At 35.3% G+C, this 23,175-nt stretch overlaps 3 protein-coding genes across 6 annotated transcripts in view; 2 read left to right on the top strand and 1 right to left on the bottom strand.

Moving 5' to 3' along the window:
- The first annotated feature begins 5,378 nt into the window (after positions 1 to 5,378).
- LOC108197456 (7-deoxyloganetin glucosyltransferase-like) lies at positions 5,379 to 7,594 on the top strand. Of its 4 annotated transcripts, none has more exons than XM_017365085.2 (3): positions 5,379 to 5,481; positions 5,794 to 6,325; positions 6,470 to 7,594. In XM_017365085.2, exons 2-3 carry the CDS (start codon positions 5,812 to 5,814, stop codon positions 7,402 to 7,404), a joined length of 1,449 nt encoding a protein of 482 aa, XP_017220574.1. In that variant the 5' UTR covers positions 5,379 to 5,481; positions 5,794 to 5,811; the 3' UTR covers positions 7,405 to 7,594. The 4 variants fall into 4 exon arrangements, with proteins under 4 accessions (XP_017220574.1, XP_017220575.1, XP_063939457.1 ...); XM_017365086.2 differs by having other exon boundaries at positions 5,394 to 5,477; XM_064083387.1 differs by having other exon boundaries at positions 5,457 to 5,477; positions 5,805 to 6,325.
- Positions 7,595 to 12,831: 5,237 nt separating this feature from the next.
- On the top strand, positions 12,832 to 15,176 carry LOC108198970 (7-deoxyloganetin glucosyltransferase-like). The gene is made up of 3 exons (XM_017366743.2): positions 12,832 to 12,926; positions 13,068 to 13,599; positions 13,916 to 15,176. Exons 2-3 carry the CDS (start codon positions 13,086 to 13,088, stop codon positions 14,845 to 14,847), a joined length of 1,446 nt encoding a protein of 481 aa, XP_017222232.1. The 5' UTR covers positions 12,832 to 12,926; positions 13,068 to 13,085; the 3' UTR covers positions 14,848 to 15,176.
- Positions 15,177 to 19,911: 4,735 nt separating this feature from the next.
- The window catches only part of LOC108192578 (receptor-like protein kinase HSL1), a 4,078-nt gene continuing 814 nt past the window's right edge, over positions 19,912 to 23,175 (bottom strand). The window contains exons 1-2 of the mRNA XM_017372736.2: positions 21,084 to 23,175; positions 19,912 to 20,713 (exon numbers count right to left, since the gene is read on the bottom strand). The exon at positions 21,084 to 23,175 is cut by the window's right edge and continues 814 nt beyond it. Coding sequence (XP_017228225.1) covers positions 20,319 to 20,713; positions 21,084 to 23,175 — 2,487 coding nt within the window. The 3' untranslated portion in view covers positions 19,912 to 20,318. The remainder of the gene's footprint in view (positions 20,714 to 21,083) is intronic.

The raw sequence follows: 23,175 nt of genomic DNA, 5'->3' as shown, positions 1-23,175 counted from the left end.
ATGTTTAAGTTTTTGATGACCAGTGCTTTGGAAGACCTTGGCTTGCTATCAAATAGGTTTTCCGGTATGAGTTTTTGCCGGCCGAGGGCATTAAGATTTAATATTATTTAAAAAAGATGTTTATCACAATACTTGGGTGGACTTGTTTTGGTTTTAAAAAGAATATTGACATTGACATTGCAGTAGTGTTATGGACAGTAACGAACACGCCACAAGGAAGGAAGAAGAAAAGGTTAAAGCATCTGTATATGTCTATCACTCTCAGGCAGGGAATGTGCCGTGCACTTTCCTCTTAGTGTGTCAAGATGGTTGACTTATCGAGTTTTTTTTCTTTTATTGTTGCTGTGTCCAAAGAGGGTAAACTTGGATGGAGTTTATAAATTTAAGCCAAAATAAATCTTATTTGTGGTGGGTGGCGGGGGAGGGGAGTACATAAATATTGTGTTATTATTATAGAAATTAAGTAATTTATTACTACAAATAAGGAATGTTAAACAAATATAAATTATCAATGCTAAACAATGGATATTGTAGTATTGAAGGCAAAATATTAATATTTAATCGATCGGTGTTTGAATTTACGAGCCAATTTTTATAGACATATTTAAACATTCTTATCAAAACATATTTATCGAGCCAATTTTTAATTAAATTTTGACGTATTTAACTACTAAGAGCTTGTTTAACAAAGTTAAATGACACTCCCAATGAAAAATATGTTAAGTCAAATAAGTTTATTAATTATTTAAAAATCATGTTTAATTAAAAAAATATATATTACTCTAATATATTTTATTTTATTAATAAAATTAAACGTTAAGCTATATACATGATAAAATAATAAATTATATGTCAAGTTATTTTATAAATGTATAATAAAATAAATTTATTTTATTATATGGAGTTGGAGGTTAAATTGGACATGCGGGACATTTTGTGAAATTTGCTGAACCTGTAAGACGGTGTGCTTCAATGGTATTGGCTATATTAGTTGGCTATAATTTAAAAATAGTATGTTATTAATATTTTAGATTGTTAAAATAAAATATATCAGTTTAATATGATAATAAAATGTGTAATCTTGCTACAGATTTCTTTGAAATCTATAGAGGTTCGACAAATATAAACATCTATAGAACGTTTGCTAAAATTATAAATAGGTATGGTTGGAGTGTGAGTTTTGTTGGCTATATTTTTTTTTATCGACAAAAATTGAAGAATTTAATAAATAACTGAAACCTAGCCGAGACAAACCCTCGAACTGTCAATTACAACCTGATTAAAAAACAAAAATCGAGCTAAACATATATCCGCTTTGTTTTTAGATTGCTTAACAAATAAAATATTGAAATTCTTTAAACCGAAAAGTATTACAATCAAATCTCTAGCAATTCAACATACATCATTTGTGAACATAGTAGCATCGCAATTGACCTTCACATAAGCAGCATGTAGCCCAATATTCAGAATTATCACTTACATCAATTAATATTGGATTAACAAATAACCCCAAAACATGAACAATTTTATGTCATGAAAGATGAGCTCTTGTGATATTCACCACCGTGCCATATTTGACTTACGTATCACCCAAAATATCATGAAAGTCATTCTTAGAATCTTTACCGAAACCCATAACAAAACACACAGAAACATCAAAACAAACACAAACATCCCAAAACGATGGGCACGATCTTGATAACAAGGTAGAACTCACCCAAAAAGGGTTAGATCTTGATTTTATTGATAAAACTGATAAATAAGAGAGAGGATGGAAGAGCGGAGATGATTAATAAGAGGATGAATGTTGAAGAGTGGAGAAATGACGGCACGAACCCTAATTTTGAAGTTCAGACTCTCAAAACTGCAAACCCTGTGCAAACCCTGTTGACGCAATAACTTTTTATCACTTTGTTGGCTATGTTTTTTATCTCTCATGTATAACTCATTTTTAGCTAAGAAAATTTTATGGTTGGTGTTGATAGAGGAATTTGGTAATCAACAAAGATGAGGTTCATGGCCGGAATCAAGATCTACGACGGTGATTTTGGTCGCCGGAGTGCGGTGGTCGTGTGTTTTAGGGGGTGGCTGAGATTAGGGTTTTGAGTTGGTCTCACGTGCTCTCAACTCATGATCCCCCAATGTGCCTACGTACCCCTATATTTATAGGGGATCAAGCCGTACGTAGTTCTATTGAACCAAGACTCCAAGTTTGATCAGGACTAGGCCTCTTGGGGATAAGACCAACCCTGAGGTGGTGACTTATCTCTTAGACGTCCAACGCCTTCAGAGTCCTACACCAGTTAGAATTAAGCCTTGAGGCCAACTACCTCAGACTCCTAGTCCAAGTACATCACGGATACGGCATCATCCCCACTACGAGGGATGACACTAACCGCTACTTTTCGTAGCATGGAGGAGACGTCTGGTAGAGCCGTGACCAATTCCGTGAGGTGTAGGGACGCGCCCTTCCCCCTTAGTGAAGGTTCTCACTAAGAGGTCAGACAAGTAAGGAGCCAAGTTACACGATCGTCTTAGACCCCCAATGAGGGCTAACTCACCAGAATACAGGACCCAGACATATGATCGGCCTTCATGTCACCCCTGAGGGCCTTCAACAATCATGATCACCTCAAGCCCCCGCACGAGGACAACCCGGCAAATAGCAGGATTGAGGATTATAGATCACGCCCGGACGTAACCCGGGAACTACCAGATGAGCCTGATAACTACCAAATGAGCTTGGTAACTAGTCTTCATATCCCTCGGAAGGGTCGTCATTGAGACTCACTCATCCTCTCACACAATGCGTCCACATGTAGGCGCGACCCCTGAGGGCGCGCCCTGAACTTCGCTGTCTCGTGCCATCAGTTGTCCCAACATCAGGTCAGGCTTGTATTCTAATATCTGAAGGCCGCGCCCACGGGATCATCCCGCTAGGGGCGCGCCCTTGGTCTTCATCTCATGGTCAATTTCTTACAAGGGCCGCGCCCCTCGATCACCTCCGAAGAGGGCGTGCCCTCCTCCACAGATTACACGACAGGGGTGATCAGAGGGTCGGTCGCGTCCTTCCATCAACATTCTCAAGTAAGGCGTCCCTCCTTGTGACTCGGAGGACGCGTCCTCTTATAGGACACGCAACATCGGCGGATTAGTCACGCCATGGAGGGCTGCGCCCTTCCGTTCAGATTGGAGTCTTCAAGGGTCGGTCGCGTCCTTCCTTTGTAAGTAAGAGGGCGCGTCCCGATACCTCATATAGGACTCTTAGTCCCATTCATGTCATACTTAGTTAAACTAAGTACATACCTGGCCCAACAAACCCAACAAAGACCTAGCCAAATTTGGCTATAACAGTTGGAGATGCCGTAAGAACATAAAACCTGGCCATTTTACAAATGGAGAAGCCTGTTCCAAACTAATTTTGGATAAAAAGTGTTTTTAAGATATACCAATGCCATACCTAAATTTCTCTAAAGATGATAATTTTCAATCCGGTAGTTCTTCGTCATAGCATACAGCAAACAATTTTCAAGCTGCACGTAGTTTGATCTTCCAGCCGGTTTCACACAAGCATCATGTATTACTACTGTTTTGTCGATTTTGGGGACGTAGCATAATTATGATATATGGTAAAGACGTAACGTCTTTGCCCATTGAAAGTTTGGCCAGTTAATTTTATGTGCTGAGTTTTCAAACCTCATGTTTGAGAGCCTACATTTTCTCTTTATCGACGTGACGGAGGAATGACCTGCAAACGAACAATCACCACAAGCAGAAACGTGGACGGCTTAGTGAGTTGTGGGCACTAAATCTTGATAATTGCATTTACATGGAGACATGGAGTTCGACAACAAAATTGACCGGTGAGTGCAATAATAATGCTATTATGAAACCGGATTTATCTAACACACGCTTTCACGGACGTCGGATCTATATTTCAAGGGTCTGGATTGAATTTTCTTTTTAAGTATCCGTTATAATTTTCCGTGGATTGGAACTTTCTTTTTCCGCTGAAATTTCCGATCCACGGAAAGGAAAAGTTCATATGCGCAGAAAATTATAACGAATACTGGAAAAAAAAAGTTTCAATTCAGATTCCAGACCCTTGAAATATAAATCTGATAGGAATGATTATATAAAACCTCCGTGACACCAAAACCCTCTCTGAAATATTGACCAAATAGCTGCAAAAACAGATCATCCTAGTGAAGTGTTCCCGTAAGTCTCACTCAATAATATGTTTGTATAAGTTTGCTTTCGGCAAATTAGCACCGATCCAAAGATGGATAGATTATGTCAAATTCTTATCCTATATAAATTTAAATTTCGATCGTCAATATTTATCGATTCAAATTTGGATTTATTTGATTGTTTAATTAATCTCGTATCTAATAAAATATGTATGTGTTTGTCGTTAATTATTAATTTTACAATTTTTATGTTACTTACATATATTAAATAGTCATGGTGATTAAACACAAACTTTAAGATTACATAATTTAATAATAATATTTAAGTTATATAATATTTCACAGTGATTTGGATCAAAAATTTGTCGGTCTCTCCCTTAAATATAAGATCTACAATGATGAATATGTTCAATTATATGAATTTGCTGGTATCTACCGTAAATTTTTGATCGGTCATTGTTTAAATTGATAAAAAGTTTAAGACATGAGATATGTTATTTTAATTTTTTATATATATAAAGTATAAAATTCTAATATATTGAAAAAGAAAATCCTTTTCAAGTACTAATAAGATTCCCTCCATGTATCTTTTCCTGTTAGCGGTCAGTCTCAGAGAGATCTGACATTTTTATGTGGTCTTTTTTCAAAATTTGATGTCATGATCGGAGAAGTCTAATATCACCAAACAAGTTAAAAATTCAGTACTGTAATAATTATTTTACTTTGTCATCTAATCGAAGTTCATCATTTCCTATCCGAGTAATATTCCGTATCCTAAATTTGGTCTTTAAAATTTTATCGAAAATTAATTAAATGATAGATAAATGACGGATCTTAATCAGATATTTCATGTACATAAAATTATCATATTATTATAAATATAAATTAAATTTACTGTATATTACTGACTAGACTTGTGAAGAAGAATTCACTACATACAATTTTACTCGTACTCAATAGAGATTGCTTTCAGAAAATAAGCTTCATCATAATATGAGAATAGAACTCATCTTCCATGCATGCAATGCTGTCCTAATATATTTAAAATATAGTAATTCATAATCAAAATGATTTCCGCCGCTGAACTTAAATTTTCCGAGTAAATGTCGATATCTGTCATAACTGTTAGTATAAATTCCAATAATTGTTTTTTCTAGATATATATGTATCAATGTATGGTTGTGAAACACCATGCATCACAGAAACAGATTATAAATAAACACTACATCACAGAAAACAGATTATAAACGCAACATATAACAATATCTGAACCGAATAGCGCTTGCTGTATGTAAGTCTGAACTCAATTTCGTATATATTGTTTGCTTACACGTACCGCTGTTGCTAGATTTTGCATATGATTATGGATTTCGCATGAACACAGAGCTATATGTATTTATTTTTTTATTTTTTTTTACTAACATGACTTGGAGCCTTAGAGCATAGTACAATTTAAGTATCTGTTTATTCCCGAGTTGAGCCAGAGTCGAACCCAGAACCTCGGCCAAGAGGATAAACGCTTAATCACTTGGGCTATCTAATCGTGCTCATAATCATATATAAGCATGAAATAGTGATTACTCTTGGAATTACTGTCATGCAGAAACTTAGCAGAAGAGGGATGGATTCATCATCAAGAGCAACAGAGAAACATGGTCATGTAGTTTGCATTCCTTACCCGGCTCAAAGCCACATCAAATCCATGTTGAAGATGGCCAAGCTCCTCAACAGCAAAGGACTTTCAATTACATTTGTGAACACGGAGTTCAATCACAAACGATTCCTCAAGGCAGGAGGTCTTCAATCTATTGAAAGCCTGCCTAGTTTCAGATTCGAGACCATTCCTGACGGCCTGCCCCCGTCTGATGCTGATGCCACTCAAGACATACCTGAACTCTGTCGCTCCATCATAGAGAACAGATTGTTGCCTTCGTTTCAAAACCTTCTTACGAAGCTCAACGCGGGAAACCATAAGGTCAGTTCCATCCTTTCTGATGGTTTCATGCCATTCACAGCTGATGTTGCACATTCAGTGGGAATTCCTATCGCTTTGCTCTGGCCAATCTCTGCTTGTGGATTTATGGGATTTTATCAGTTCAAAAATGCCCTTGAAAGAGGTCTTATCCCATTAAAAGGTAAGCTTTCATTGAGCACGATTAGATAGCCCAAATTGTTAAGGGTTTATTCTTTGTTGGCCCAATTCCTAGGTTCAACTCAAATGATAGCAATAAATGTTGGTTCGTTTTCTGTACTAATAAAGTATGTTTATCATGATGCAGATGAGAGCTATCTGACAAACGGGTATTTGGACACCATTGTAGATTGGATCCCAGGAATGGCAGATATTCCTTTGGGAAATCTCCCAAGCCATATCAGAATTACGGATACAAATGAGTTAATCTTCAACTTCTTAATGGAATGTACTCAGAGAGCAGCCAATGGTACAGCAAATATACTTCATACCTACGACGATTTGGAACAAGAGCTTGTAAATTCCATCTCATCCATGTTTGCCAATGTATACACGATAGGCCCTCAACAGATGCTCCTAGACAATCTCCCAGCAGACCAGAAAGAGCGTCTTAAGAGCATCGGATATAGTCTCTGGAAAGAGGAAACCAGATGTCTGGAATGGCTGGACTCGAAAGAAGCAGAGTCTGTAGTTTATGTGAACTTTGGAAGCATAACAGTCCTGTCTGCAGAGCAGCTGCTGGAGTTTGGTTGGGGACTTGCAAATAGCAAATGCAGCTTCTTATGGATAATTAGGCCAGATTTGATCATGGGTGAATCCACAGTTACTTTAGGAGCTGATTTTATGGATGCCATCAAGAATAGGGGACTAATTTCAAGCTGGTGTCCACAAGAGGATGTCCTCAACCACGTATCCGTGGGAGGGTTCTTGACACATGGAGGGTGGAACTCAATCATAGAGAGCATAACAGCCGGAGTGCCGATGCTCTGTTGGCCTTTCTTTGGAGACCAAACAATAAATTGTAAGTTCGTGTCTGACGAATGGGAGTGTGGAATGGAGATTCCTAATAACGTGAAGCGAGATGATGTGGAAAAGCTTGTCAGACTATTGATGGATGGATCAGAGGGTAAGAAAATGCGAAACAAGGCTATGGAGTGGAGGAAACTGGCAAAGAACGCATGTGGTTCAGATGGCTCATCTTATGTTAATCTGGCCAAACTTGCTCTTCTTTTGAAGAACTAAAATATCTGAAAGTCATTTATAGATAGTTGGCAAGCTTGTCATGCTCATATAGCATAATCGAGAATCACCACTTCGATCGTTGTATGTATGCTTACTCTGCTAATGCTCAATGTTTTATGTATATATGTTTTCCTGGAAAAAAATTGTATCATGCTAATGAAAAATGCAGTGGGCACTTGCATTGTAACCAGAGTATCGTCTCATAGTGACCATACACCTTCAAGCATGTTCATTTATTATAGAGTAAACTTCAGAGTTGTGGCCAAACTTTACACCGATTTTCAAAAAGTTGGTTAAAATTCCAAATTCTGATAAAGGTGGCCAAACTTTGACTCCGATTATTAAAAGTGTGGCTCCCGTTAAATATCACTTAACGGGAGCCACACTTTTAAAAGCTGAGCCGAAGTTTGGCCAACTTTTTGGAGAATTTGGAACTCTTTTTTACCCTATGTCCGTTACTCCCGTTAGTGACATTTAACGGGAACCACAATTTTAAAAAGCGGAGCCAAAATTTGGCCACCTTTCTGAGAATTTGAAACTCTAGCCAATTCTTTGAAAATCGGTGTAAACTTTGACCACAACTTTTAAGTTTACTCTTTATTATATCCATTCCTCAATCTTTCGCTACTGTGGTATATTTTTGTTTTGGTATAATCTCATCGACATGTTCATGTATTGTAGCCAAGATGTCCTATTTTAGCGTGATCATGCCATCCTCGGCGTGATCACGCCACTCTAATGATTCACTGAGCCTCCATTTGTACTATAAATTCTCTTACATAAGTCTCTTCCATTTCTAAAAAGCTCGACCCCGAGTTCTCATCCAAATACAGAATTGCATCTGCTTGTTTATCTCTCCATGGTGGTATTTTTATAGGCACCTTACTAAAATTTTGTACTTGAATTCTTTAACAGGAACCATATATTATGAGAGACCTTGAATCAATTCAGCCAACCTTGATTAACTATTGCCACCACGAAAATCGCACAAGCTCCGACAACTTCAAATTTATTTCATGCACAAAGAGAAATTTCCATTATATATGATGAAGTCAAGACACCCCTCTCCTCCAATCGATTCATAACATACAACATACCATCATTCATGAAGTCATACAAGTCAAACTGTAATTGGCCATCCAATGCTAACTAACGAGCATCCTCGTCAAAAAAGATCTAAAATTGTGGTATCTTTGTACTTCAAACTAGCGATATTAATCATATTATTTTCACTACATTAGTGTTTCTAGATATTTCCAAAGGCATCTTGTTTGTGCTCTTGTACCTCCAAGAGCATATAGATAATATGATCGCATACTCGCACATGACAGCTAATTATTATGGTATGTACCACCCGCCATACATCGCCCCTGATCTTGAGCTACTCAATTTCCCCGACCAGCCTCACATGATCGCAAGAGGTGGCAATACAGACACGACCTGAAACCCAACCCGAACCCGACCCAATCTACAATCCGATTTAGTGAAACAAAATCTGAAAGTGCCTCGAAAATCACCCGACACGAAATGTACCCGGAATAATCCGAAATTAGAATTTCATTCTAATAACTTTAATTTTCAGTTTTATTCAATTTTATATGTATCACCGACAGAAGACGAGAGAGAGGGTAGGATTTTTATGTGCGGCTGTGTTTTTATCGATAATCCTAACGACTCTATCATATTGTGTACATAGAAAGGCGCGGCAAGGTTTTGGAAGACTTGTGCGCTACTCTTCCTAATTAATTAAACACGTTAATAAATTGAGGCGGTTCCAAATTAATTCGAAATCAAATAAAAATTAATTTTTGTCAATTTAATTGAGCCCAAACCCAGTAAAAATAAAATCAGCAAAACTAATCCATAATTCTTCGAACTCAGATTTTGCTACATCCGTGTCCGTAAGTCGCACACCCGATGGAGCATAACATCTATACTATCTATCTATCTATACTATAAAAAGGTATAATTTGTAGTCGTACAAAATTTTGGTTTGGTACTCTTTACAACATGTAGATATCTATTAAACAGTTTCATATATTAAAAACACTTCTTATGTATATTAATATCTTTTTAAATATAATTTATAATTAGTTGAAAAAAGATGAAACTACTATTAATAGCATATATTAATATTAAAAAATACTTATAGATAAATGTATAACTAATTTAAATATACAATTTTGAATATCTTTTTAATGATAATATTATACTCAAAGTTTAACACTAACGTGTTCTATTTCATTACAAACACGAACCATTACGTAACATATGAAGATATATAAAATATGAATTTGATTTAAAACTAATTGAATAATAAACTGTCACATAATATTAATATTAGAAAAATATTTATAGATAAATAATAAATTGTGAAAGCTAAATTTCTGTTAGAAGATATAATCAGTTGGTTAATATAATTTAATTAAAATCCAATTCATTAATACTAAAATACTAATAAAATGGCGTTAAGATTTAAATTCTAATTAATAAATTACGAATTATATACCCGCCCGTGCTTTACACGGGTTAAAGGCTAGTACTATTAAAGTCGAAACATTAAAAGTTTGGTCGGTCGGTACTTGGGCCAAAATACGGGCTTATGTATATAACCAGTTATTCACTTGGGCCGAAATACGGGACTATCTATATAACCACTTATTCTTTCTAAATAAAATATATTATCTTTTTTATATTTTCTAACTAAAAAAACTTAAAACATCGAGCAACATGGTAATTACCTTTTTAACTAAAATACATTATCTTTTTCAGATTTCTTAACTAAAAAAATTGATTTTCTACTATCAACACGGGCGACATATGTAGAAAAACATGATATTATTATATATAATTATTAATAAAATAACCGGTGATATTTTTCGATCAAAATTAATTAACATTATTTTTAAATACTCTAACGGTCTCACTTTAAAAGTGATATTATAAATCTATATTATACAATATATTATTATACTCTTAAAGCCGAAAGTCGAAAAATGAGAAGTTCAATTGGTTAGTTGGTCGGTCGGTCAGTCGTGTTTGGTGAGACGGTTGGTACTCAACCCACAGACCTCAATAATTTATAAATGTAATAATATATTTTTTATTATCTATCAAATCAAAACATTAAAAATTAGGATAATATGGTGGATTGGTATTTGGGTTATGAAATTTTCTACCGAAATTTTATTTATGACACCGTAACTTCGAGAGAAGGGGTGCCTCGCGATGACTAAGGACATGATCTAATAGATCATTATATCGAGTAGTAAAATCATAGTCTCTTACCATAAAAATGACTGCATGCGCAGCAGCGTCAACTATGAGAAGTCTACCAATTCACATATGATGTGTGAACAATGACAGTTGTGTACCATAATAAGCAGCTAGATATGAATAAGGCGCCATAGAATACATATGGTGAGCTACAATAATGGTTAAAGAGCTTAACATAACTAGGTTAAGATATAATTGAGCATGCCATGATGTTTTTAGGATAATCAAATTTTTAGTCTTTATTGTAAAACTTTATTATTTTGGTGGTGTCTATGATACCTGGGCTCCGAGAGTGGGAGATGTAAGAAAAATTACCAACTTGATCTTTAATCCAATTATTATATTTGGTTATTTATTATAATCCCCTTTTGGAGGGGAAGGGTGGATTGTTAGTGTAGACGATTTGGAAGATATAATCGGATTTGATAAAAATTGAAACTCTTTAACTTATATTATGTTATATATACTATATTATTAATTATTAATAACGAAATATTATAAGATTGATTGGTTGATTTATGTATGGGTTTATACATCTCTTTAAATTATAACATGTAAACAAATATATTTAATATTCTCATCAAAATATATGTTCAACCTAAAAATTTATTTAACCACATTATTCTATCATAATTCTATTTTTACAATAAAAATAATTAAATTTAAACTACATACAATAAAATAACAAATACTATAACCGCCCGTGTATTGCACGGGTTATAAGCTAGTATTAAAAACAAGTAAACACCACATGAGTGTTCTACTATATAAAGGCAAGAAGGGCTCATCCCCTTTTCAACGTGGAATATGAGTTCCAAACAACATTTTCCACTTCTAAGAGACCCACTTTGGATACTTACATCTCATTAATCTCTTAGTTATTTTGAGTGATTCGAAGTGCTTCGAAAAGATCTCTCGGAGGATAACACATTTCAATGCTCAGTTGCTCACTCAAATAATGTGACTCAAAATCGACACAACAATATGGGGCTTAAACCCACATTTTCCCAACATACAAACATTGCATTATCATGTTTATCTACAAAACAGTAGAGGTATCAAGATACAGAGAGAACATGAAGAAGACGGATTGTTTCTCATAGCTAAGCTACCTGTAAAATCTTATTTAGAAATTTTTATTCAGTAATGCTACATAGGTAAAATCTTGTCACAAATTTCTTAAAAAATAACATAGCGACCGAATGATTGATTTTATTGAGATGATTAGATGAATTATATTTATAGGTATATAGGAGCTTCATTATTAGTAATATGAATATAACTAATCAAACATGTTAATTAGAATTCTTTTTTCAAAAAAATTAAGAATAATTTTTGACGCACCTATTAATTTTTCATTTTTGTTAAAACTACTGCGTTCAACTGAGCTCTTTTCTTCAATCACCAAAGAACTCGCACCCTGGCAGTGCCGGCTCCGCAAACTAGAGATTTCTTCTTCTATCAGGAGCTAGAAAAATTATTTTAAAACTTTTTCTTATATATTTTTATCCGGCGGACATATTCTAATCGACTGTTTCTTCTAATTTAAAAATCTAATTTATTTTATTACCGCAGCATGAAGCGCATGGGTTTAATTTATGCTACGTATAGCGAAAGATCGAGGTGTGCGATTACACTCAACTACTACGATTTATAACTAGACATGATTAGGTTCATGACATCAATGACTGGTATGTAAAGTTTATACTAATATAGTAATATTCTTTAACTTCAACTACAGTAATTATTTATCATTTTGTGCCTGCTAATGCCCCTATATGTGCTTAATCTGTTCTTGTCATCTTGATATTACTTTTTTTACTTATAATTTCCACTATTTCTTTGTCCCAAATTAATTGTTTATATTTTCAATTTTTAAATTTGAGAAGATTGATAATTATGCACTCATTTTTATTTTTGTTATTATTTATATAAAATTCAAATACGAGGAGCACAAACAATACAAATAGAAAAATCCAGATGAATATCTTAATTGTAATATTGGCCGAACGGAAGTTTCCCCATTGATATTTGGCTATTTGCTATACGTAAATTTAATATAGTCAATGCATATATGATTGTGAAGCACCCCTGCCCATTATAAAACGGTTTTTTTTTTATTGTGCTAACCGGGGTTATGCACTCCTCCATTCACAGCAACTATATCAATTAAAGTATATCAAATTTATAGATTTTAGTGTTTAGACTGTGATCGTGACACGTAGAAATCTATTCAACAAAACAAGGTACTCTTCTTCAACTTCAATCTGTATTGTTTAAGTTACAACTATCCTCACTTGCCATACTCTAATGTTCTTCACTAATACTTAAAAGTGTTGACATATAAGCTTGAAATGGCCGTTACTGTTTTAATTAGTATCGCGCAGAAACTTAACTGAAGAGGCATGGATTCATCGACAAAAGCAGGGGAGAAGCAGGGTCATGTAGTTTGCATACCTTACCCTGCTCAAGGCCACATTAAGGCAATGTTAAAGATGGCCAAACTCCTTAACAGCAAAGGCCTTTCAATTACATTTGTGAACACAGAGTTCAATCACAAACGCTTCCTTAAATCAGGAGGTCTTGAGAATATTGAAAGCCTGCCTAGTTTCAGATTTGAGGCCATCCCTGACGGCCTGCCTCCATCCGATGCTGACGCCACCCAAGACATACCTGAACTCTGTCGGGCCATCATAGAGAACGACATGTTGCCTGCATTTCAGAACCTTCTAGCAAAGCTCAATGCTGGAACTCATCAGGTCACTTCTATCCTGTCCGACGGTTTCATGCCATTTACAGCTGATGCGGCACAGTCACTAGGAATTCCTATCGTTTTGATGTGGACAATCTCTGCCTGTGGATTCATGGGATTTTATCAGTTCAAAAATGCCCTTGAACGAGGTATTATCCCATTAAAAGGTATAATTTCTAATATTCCACACTCCCTCCGTCTCATTTATTTCTATACAGTTTTACTTTTGGGACGTTTCACTCAGTTGTATACGTTCCGAAAATAGTAAATTTTGTAATAAAAATTTAACTACACTTACTACTTTGTACCTACACCTACTTTATACATTTTATATTAATTGGTCTCACTACTTTATCCACTTTTCTTACTTTTCTTCACTAAATTATACATTTTTTAACCTCTGTGCCCCTCCATATACATATATTTCTCATTTGACCGATGGAGTAACAATTAACGAAAATCTGCATGTACGTTATGCTGCAGATGCGAGCTATTTAACAAACGGGTATTTGGACACCATCATTGACTGGATACCGGGAATCCCAGAAATCCGTTTGGGCGATCTCCCAAGCCATATCAGAATTACAGATCCAAATGATTTTGTGTTCAATTTCATAGTGAATTCTACTCAGAGAGCGACGAATGGTACCGCTAATGTACTTCATACCTTCGATGATTTGGAAGAAGAACTTGTAAATGCCATCTCATCGATGTTCACCACTGTATACGCAATAGGCCCTCAACAGATGCTCCTCAACCAAATACCATCAGATCAAACAGAGCGTCTCAAGAGCATCGGATACAGTCTTTGGAAAGAGGAAACCAAATGCCTTGAATGGCTGGACTCAAAAGAAGCTGATTCTGTCGTTTACGTGAACTTTGGAAGCATAACAGTCATGTCTGCAGAGCAGCTTATGGAGTTTGGTTGGGGGCTTGCTAACAGCAACTGCAGCTTCATATGGATAATTAGGCCAGATTTGATCATGGGTGAATCCACAGTTACTTTGGGAGTTGAATTTTTGGAGGCAATCAAGAACAGAGGACTTATTTCGGGCTGGTGTCCCCAAGAGGACGTCCTCAACCACGCGGCAGTGGGAGGGTTCTTGACACATGGAGGATGGAACTCAACCATAGAGAGCATATCAGCTGGAGTGCCGATGCTCTGTTGGCCCTTCTTCGGAGATCAAACAATAAACTGCAAGTACATGTGTGACTGGGAGTGCGGAATGGAGATTCGGAATGATTGTACTAGAGATGATGTGGAGAAGCTGGTTAGGCTACTGATGGATGGAGTGGAAGGTAAGAAAATGAGAAACAAGGCTTTGGAATGGAAGGGAATGGCAGAAAAGGCCTGTGCTTCAGATGGATCATCTTCTAATAATTTGGACAAGCTGGTTCTTCATTTGAAGAACTAAAAATGTGATACTTTCATGTATTGATTGTTAGCTTGCAAGATCAAGACTAGCTTCTTAAGTTATCTGTTGCATGCATGTTTGCGCTACTGATTCATTGTTAAATATCACCAAAATTCTGTAAAATAAGACCTATATATGCATGCAGTGTATGCGGATCCTACTCAAGTTGTCTTTAGGAATTAACTCTCGATCTAAATCTTCCAAGAGAAAGTCGAATGGGTCTCTTGGTTGCTGATATGTAAGCAACCCAAATATTCAAAGGCAACTGACTCTATATTTTGTGAATCGGAAAATTAAATTATAGGTCCCTGAACTATTAACGTTTTATTGTTTAGGTCCTTGAACTAAAAAATTTTGTATTTCAAGTCATTTAACTTTTCTGTTTTCTGATCTAAATCCTTCCGTTAAAAAGATTTTAACGGTGTTAACTAGGGTTCTTGAATTTCATACAGATCAAAGCAATTTTGAAGGTGTTAGTGATATCCAAATTCAAAGTTCAAGTAGTCAAATTAACTAGCGACACTCGTATGATACCAATTTTCACAAACTATGTTCAATTCAAAATTTTATAAATTTAGGTCCCTAAATTCGCTAAAGAACCCTATATTTATGGTCCAATTTGGGGTTTGTTTAAATTAAATCTAGTTTGTGAAAATTGTTGTTATATGAGTGTCGCTAATGATTCAAACTTCAATTTGACTACTTGAACTTTGAGTTTGAATATCACCAACACCTTCAAAATTGCTTTGATCTATATGAAACTTAAGAACCCTAGGTAACACCATTAGAATTTTTTTGACGAAAAGACTTAAATCAGAAAATGGAAAAGTTAAGTTACCTGAAATACGAAATCTTTAATTGAAGAACCTAAACAATAAAACGTCAATAGTCCAGGGACCTGTAATTTAATTTTCCCATTATTATATTTGTTGGAGATATATAATTGAGAGTACAGTCTCCTGTACATCATAGGGGTGATCGCGGTCCGGTTTGGTTCGGGTTGGAGGTAGAACCGGAACCGAACCATATATTAGCGGTATTTTAAATTCTCAAACCAATCCGCGACCCGCAAACCAATTAACCCGGACCAAGCGGTGCGGTTTTTAATGGTTCGGTTAAGCGGATTGATCGGTTTATGACGAAGGCTTATAATCATAAATGAGAATTCATGAATAATACTAGAAAATAGAGGATCATTTTGTCTCAATTTACATAATTTCACATAGTTAAATTAAAATACAAATTTTAGTCTAATAAAATGCATAAAGTTGAACCGAAGTTGTGGATTACTGAATTGATATGACTTGTAGTTGGTATTGATAAGGTAAGCAAGTAAACAACTTAGCAAGTATAAATTAAAAAATTAATATATTTATGTAAAACTAATATTTTGTATATAATATATATATATATATATATATATATATATATATATATATATATATATATATATATATATATATATATATATATATATATATATATATATATATATAGTAAAGTTCTATGGAGACCACTTTTATCGGAGACCGTGGAGACCACTTATGTTCTGTAAGTGAAATATTGCATAAAAACATTGCAAAACGTATAGTTTTGCACATCATGTTGTACAAAATCATTATTTCACTTTAAAATCTTGAACATCATATAAGTTTCGCATGTAGAACATTACAAAATGTATATATATATATGCGGTTCGGTTTTATAACGGGTTGGTTTAATATAAAACTGAAACCAACCCACAAACTGCGGTTTTTTAAATTAGTCGAACCGAAACCGTAAACCTCATTTCGGTTTCGGTTTGGATCGGATTAATATCGGATTGGTTTATGCGGATTTTGCGGTTTAAACCAGACCGTGATCACCCTAGTACATCATCAACCAAGTACCAGGTAGGCCAGCACTACTAATTACATGGGCCTATATATACACAAACAACTGTTCAGTTTGGGCTCATCTCATGGGCCATAAGACATTTTTACAAGTACGAATCTTGTCAGCTGGCCCCAAAACCCAGATAAAGTTTCAGGCCACAGTTATAAAGTGGCCACCATTAAAACTATCATTAATAAATGATTTGTGACCTATATCTTTTTTAAAATTATTCTTTTTAAAAGAGAAGAAAATTAAATTATTTTAAAATCAAAGTTGACATTATATATAAACTGCTAGGATCTGGGACCAATATCAGCACTATATAATGTCTTTTTCCAACTGGGAAACAAATTCATAACGTAACACTGTGTGTGGCCAAGAGGGCCTGCTAAAGTTGCTCAAATGACAATTCAATACAGATCACTTTCACATTAATTAGCTCGTTCCTTCTTTTGTTTCTTAGTATAGATTAGGCTTTTGGACCATATGAAAAAAATTATTGATTCTGATTATTCTCATATCCAGATTTTGTGGTTGTATTATTTCATTTACTGGATTAATCCCGATTAATCGCCGATTAATCGTTATTCTGTCGGTCACCGTCTCGATTAAGCGTTAATCGGTAGAAAATCGTTTTCCCTCAAAATTGGTCAAATAAAAGATTAATCGGTCAAAAGACAGAATTAATCGAAAAAAGTCACTCCGATAAAAATAATATTAAATTAATTACAATTAATAATCCAGTTAATCACTCTGATTAATCTCCGATTATCCGATTAATCGTTGGACGGTGTCTTCACCGACTAAGTTCGATTTCCGCTTTTGACAACTGTCCGTGAGGTATGGTTTTTTCAATATTTATATATTGATAGAAACATTCTTATGACAGCACCGGGCAGGCTTAAGAACCGCCACTCTTATAGTTTTTCTTATTTATTTTATACTAGCTTATAACCCGTGCAATACACGGGCGGTTAATATATTTGTTATTTTATAGTATATATTATAAATTTAATTAATTTTATAATATGTTTTAGTTAAAAAATTAATTACTATATTGCTCGATGTTATTTTAGAAAATTGAGTTTTTTTAGTTAAAAAATATAAAAAGATAATATATTTCAGTTAAAAAGAATAATTGGTTATATAAATAGACTCGTATCTCGACTCACATATCGACCGATCGGCCAAACTTTTAATGTTTCGGTATGATGGTCATTAGAGTATTTAAAAATAATTTTAATTTTAGTTGAAAAATATCATCGATTATTTTATTTATAATTATATATAATAATGTTATCTTTTTATATTATGCTGCCCGTATTATTTTAGAAGATGAGCGTTTTAGTTAGAAAATCTAAAAAGATGATATGTTTTAGTTAGAGAAGGTAATTGATATGTTGCTCAATGTTAATTTAGAAGATTGAGTGGTTTTAGTTAGAAAATATAAAAAAGATAACATGTTTGGGTTAAAAAGAATAATTGTTTGTATAGATAGGCCCATAATTAGCCCAAGTACCGACCGACCGACCAAACTTTTAATGTTTCGACTTTAATAGTACTAGTTTATAGCCCGTGCAAGGCACGGGAGCTTTTTAATTATTTATAAATTTCTTAAATATATTTTAAATGGTGTGGAGAAATTTAATTTATAAATAATAAATTAAAATTTTCAATAAAATAAAATTCGAAATTATAATTTGTTTGTAAGTTAGAACTGTGGTAAATACATCATCACAGCCATTAATGGCTTCAAATAAACTATTGTAATGAAGCCATTCCTTTTCTCGTATGTACCCTGCCAAGTATTAAATTCTTTCTATCAAATTTTAATATATTTTGAGTGGAATACGTTATTGCCAACTCTTATTATATTATATTTATAAATGTATTTTATATTAGAATTATTATAGTGTGATTTAAATAGCCCGTAAGGGTTGGTTTAGCTGGTTAAAGAGAGGACATGTATCCTCTTGGTCACAGGTTCGACTCCCAAAGGGTGGATTAACGCTATTGCGTGATCCGAAGGGTAGCGGTTGCGGGTTCCTAGGTTAAAAAAAATAAAAAATATATATAATGTGATTTAAATATTTTTCAAAAAATTTATATGGTTCTAAATTAAAATTGATAAACATAATTTGTTTTTGAATTAAGAAAAGGAATCATAAACATGCAATAAGAAGGTAGAATCTATTTTGGATTAAGAAAAAAATTTTGTATTTGCTAATCACATAAATCCGGCTTATTAATTTTAAAATATATTATAAAAAAATTGTGACGGTGAGATATATATGATTCTACGAATAAAACTGGTATGAAATATTTATTTGGGACTAAAAAAATCATATACACGTGAAAGACAGAATTTGTTTTGGATTCAGAAAAGGAATTATAAATATGCAAGGTGATATCAGTTGCCTTGTAGAACAGAAGTTAATTTTCCAATCTAACGGTGCTTATTTATTCAATATAAGATCCAACGGATGATAAGCTTTTGGACCAGAGGACCATATGACCAAATTATCTCCCTTACGCTTATTATATATAAGTATATAATAGTATAGATTTAAGTTCCTTCTAAAATTTTAGCTCATCTTACTAAAATTTATTTGTAAATATATTAATATTATCATTACTAATATATGTCATTACATGAATATTATTGATCATACGAATTCTTCTACATAAATAAGTCTCTCTCAGTGAATTCAAGGCCGCTCTTCGAGAAGAAAAGGAGGCAGGAAGGATGAGAGATTGTTTTCAAAAAATGGCACAAGCATGTATAATAGTCTGAAATGAATTAGTCTGCACTCTGCAGTGCTTTGGCATTTCTCTGAATGTGACCACGTACAATGTGCAGCTAAATTGTACACTTTGAGGAAAAAAACAGATAGAAAATAAATAAATAACCATACAAGGCTGTATAAACAACTGCATGAGTTGAGAACAGGGAGAGACCAAGAGATATATGTTTATCATCTTTTGGTCAGACTGCTTACAGGCTCTGCAAAATCTGTATTTCAAATAGTGCACAAGTGTATTATTATCGTAGTTCAGAAGTCCTTTGAGCATATAAATGAGACTGGGCCATAAAACACCTACCATTTAAATACACCACCAAAAGATGCAGCAGAGCACATTGAGCACATTATCAGATAAATTAAGGTAGCACTAACTTTTATAACTTGATAATAGAGGAAGCCCTTTTTGCTCTTTTGAGTTTTGATTCATAAAAAAAAGGTGATGCTAATACAAATTCAAAAGTAAGGGGTCCTAACAAATATACTAAGGGGTGGCCACTTTAATCAGTGAGCCAAAAACTTGACCTCATTGGGGGAAACCTGGCAATTTAATACACACAGAATCTACAAACAAGCATACATACACCATTGGTTACTATTAGTGAGATCTCAAATCTATATTTCCAGAACTTATACCAGTCCATTGTAACTCTGCAGAAGCTGGCTGCACCGTGTTGAGGAAAAAATTAGGCAGGGAGCGGATGGACGGAAGGGCAGACTGCAGAGTCTGTGTACCTGCCAATTTCCTCTTGTAGTATCATGCTGCAGAAGAAAAAACCACATATCCAGGACATATTAGGCTACACTTCCCTGATCCGAGGCATCTTCATAATAATATGGCGTCAACTTCCCGTCCTTGTTAACACTTTTCATTTGGCCTTCGAAGCCACCTATTTCTTGCAACAGTTTTACGACTCTTCTCATAGAAGGACGGTTAATAGGTAGCGGACTAGTGCAGAGAAGACCGACATTGAGGAGTTTGCATATTTCTTCCTTGAAACATGAATCTAGTTTTGGGTCGAGTACATGGTCTATGCCTTTCTGATCCAGAGTTGTGCAGACCCACTTGACCAAATCCTTCTCTCCAAACTCAGGATCAACTGGCAGTCTTCCCGTGACCAACTCAAGAATAACAACACCGAAGCTGTATGTATCACTCTTTTCATTCACCCGGAGTGTGTAGGCATACTCTGCAGTAATTAGAAGAGATGATTTATTAAAGCTTTTGTAATACCTCAAAGAGAAATCTACTGAAAGCAAATGATACTTTTGAATTTGGCAGGCAGACAAACTGGAGGTTCTAACTATTTCAACCAATTAAAGATATAGTAACTTGTGCTATGTGAATCTAGGCAACAAAGAATTAGTGTTGTATATGGAAAAACCAGATATTACGTTGGCAGCGGCAGCTCTAATCTACTTCCTATAAAACTAAGAGTCCAATAATCGTAGTAGGCTTTCATGATATAATGCAGCCAAGTAAACTATATTGCAAGCATAGAGATAGAAATGCCTAATGCATAACATTAAAAGGGAATGTAAATTACAGTCGTTGCTAACCTGGTGCAATGTAACCACAAGATCCGGCAATGACAGACATAGAGTTGCTCCCCTTTCCAATTGCATCAACTGTCTTTGCCAAACCAAAATCAGCAACTCGAGCTCCAAAATCCTCATCTAACAAGATATTGTTGGATTTTACATCTCTGTGCACAATTGGGGGAACACAATCGTGATGCAAATAAGAAAGACCCTCTGCAGCGTCCATAGCAATTTTATACCTCGTTAGCCAGTCCAGCAATCCACTCTTGTTACTGTGAAGCAAATCACCCAAGCTGCCATTAGGCATGTACTCATAAACCAAAAGTTTGCAATCTCTTGTCGTACAACAACACCATAACCTAACAATATTCTTATGTCTAATCTTCCCAAGTGTCTCAATCTCCGCCTCAAATCCATCATTATGAATAGGAGCACCTTTCTCAACATCTACATTCTCATCAACTAATTTTGAGCCCCCCCAAAGCTTTTTCACAGCCACTGCATCACCATTACTTAGAACAACCTTGTAAACTTTCCCAGAAGCACCGGTCCCAATCACATTATCTTCATCGAGAGCACCCAAGATTTCATATTCGCTGAATCCCAATTTATGAAACGACATTAACGTCCACTTCGATTTATCAATGGCACTTTTCACCTTCTTGAAATTCATGTACCTCCAGTAAAACCAAGCAATTCCCACAATAAGCACCAACCCAGCAAGAATAAAAATTGACCTTATCATCCAAAGATAACCAATGTTTTTTGCTCGAGCTCTGCCATCACACAGACCATCAATCTCTCCACAAAGTTTGGGGTTTCCCAAGAAGCTGCTCCTGTACATTTTCTTGGCATATAATGCAGGAATATCTCCGGATAACCGATTACTTGATAAATTGAATTGATTTAGCTTCAAATTCTGCAATCCACTCGGTATTGCCCCTGAAAATTTATTCCCCGATAAATCAAGATAATTTAATCCAGATAAGCTCCCGATTTCCTCAGGGATCCTTCCCGAAAAATCATTATTTGCAAGATTCAGCTCATTCATCTTCTTCCAAGAATGGATTTCACTTGGAAGCTTACCAGAGAACACATTGTTATGAAGATCAAGTCTTTCCAGTTGTCCAAGATTCACTATACTTGCTGGTAACGACCCACTAAACCAATTATTACTCCCTGCAAAATCCTTCAAATTTTCCAAAAACCCAATCTCTTCAGGCAAACTACCCGAAAAATTGTTCTTGAAGATACTCAAAGACGACAAATTTGAAGCCCCAGCTATCGTTTTTGCAATAGCCCCAGAAAACGAATTCCCCGCAAGCTCAAGAAAATAAACATGAGGTAATCCCCAAAATCCCTCCGGAACTTCCCCGGAAAACCTATTATAACCAAGCCTAACTCGAGTCAAGCTCCTACATTTCGCCAACCCCACCGGAATCTCCCCCGAAAACTTATTAGAAATCACTAAAAGCTCCTCAAACACGCCTTTTTCACACAAACTCCCCGGAAGCTCCCCCGAAAACTCATTATTTGACACATCCATCCACAGCATTGGTGAATTCTTGCCAAGATCTCTTGGCAATTCACCCGTAAACCGGTTCCCAAACAACCTCAATTCATACAAATTAACTGATTTCGCAATGCCTACAGGCACGCTGCCTTGCAAATCATTCTCATACAAATTCAAAGACTCGAGGGGCAACTCACAAAGCTCATCAGGAATCGTCCCAGTCAACTCATTCATCGAAGCGTCGAGTAACCTCAACGCCTTCATATTCCCCCATCCAAACCTCGGTAACTCACCGGATAAAGAGTTGTTATAAAGCTCAATCTGAACAACCCGAGTCAACTCAGTGAGTGAACTCGGAACAGCGCCTCTTAAATTATTAATCGCCAAATCAAGATCAATTAAATTACTGAGTCGACCCAGCGAGTCAGGAATCTCACCCATCAAATTACACCCAGTCAACCACAACACCTCCAAGTTCGTCAAGTTACCGAACTCCGGCGGGATCCGACCCGGTAAAAACGGGTTATACGACAAATTCAACTGCTTCAAACTCCAAATATTCCCCAAAAACCCCGGAACGACGCCGTTCAACAAATT

This window comes from Daucus carota, chromosome 8 (assembly GCF_001625215.2).
Source record: "Daucus carota subsp. sativus chromosome 8, DH1 v3.0, whole genome shotgun sequence".
Classification (NCBI taxonomy): domain Eukaryota; kingdom Viridiplantae; phylum Streptophyta; class Magnoliopsida; order Apiales; family Apiaceae; genus Daucus; species Daucus carota.
The sequence above is the reverse complement of the archived record's forward strand: the minus strand, read 5'-3'. Positions and strand labels throughout refer to the sequence as shown.

Excerpts from the sequence above, each read along its gene's own strand:
- LOC108197456 (XM_017365084.2), top strand. The coding sequence starts at position 5,788 with ATGCAGAAACTTAGCAGAAGAGGGATGGATTCATCATCAAGAGCAACA. Across the intron at positions 6,326-6,469 it reads AGGTCTTATCCCATTAAAAG|ATGAGAGCTATCTGACAAAC; the intron begins GTAAGCTTTCAT and ends ATCATGATGCAG.
- LOC108198970 (XM_017366743.2), top strand. The coding sequence starts at position 13,086 with ATGGATTCATCGACAAAAGCAGGGGAGAAGCAGGGTCATGTAGTTTGC. Across the intron at positions 13,600-13,915 it reads AGGTATTATCCCATTAAAAG|ATGCGAGCTATTTAACAAAC; the intron begins GTATAATTTCTA and ends GTTATGCTGCAG.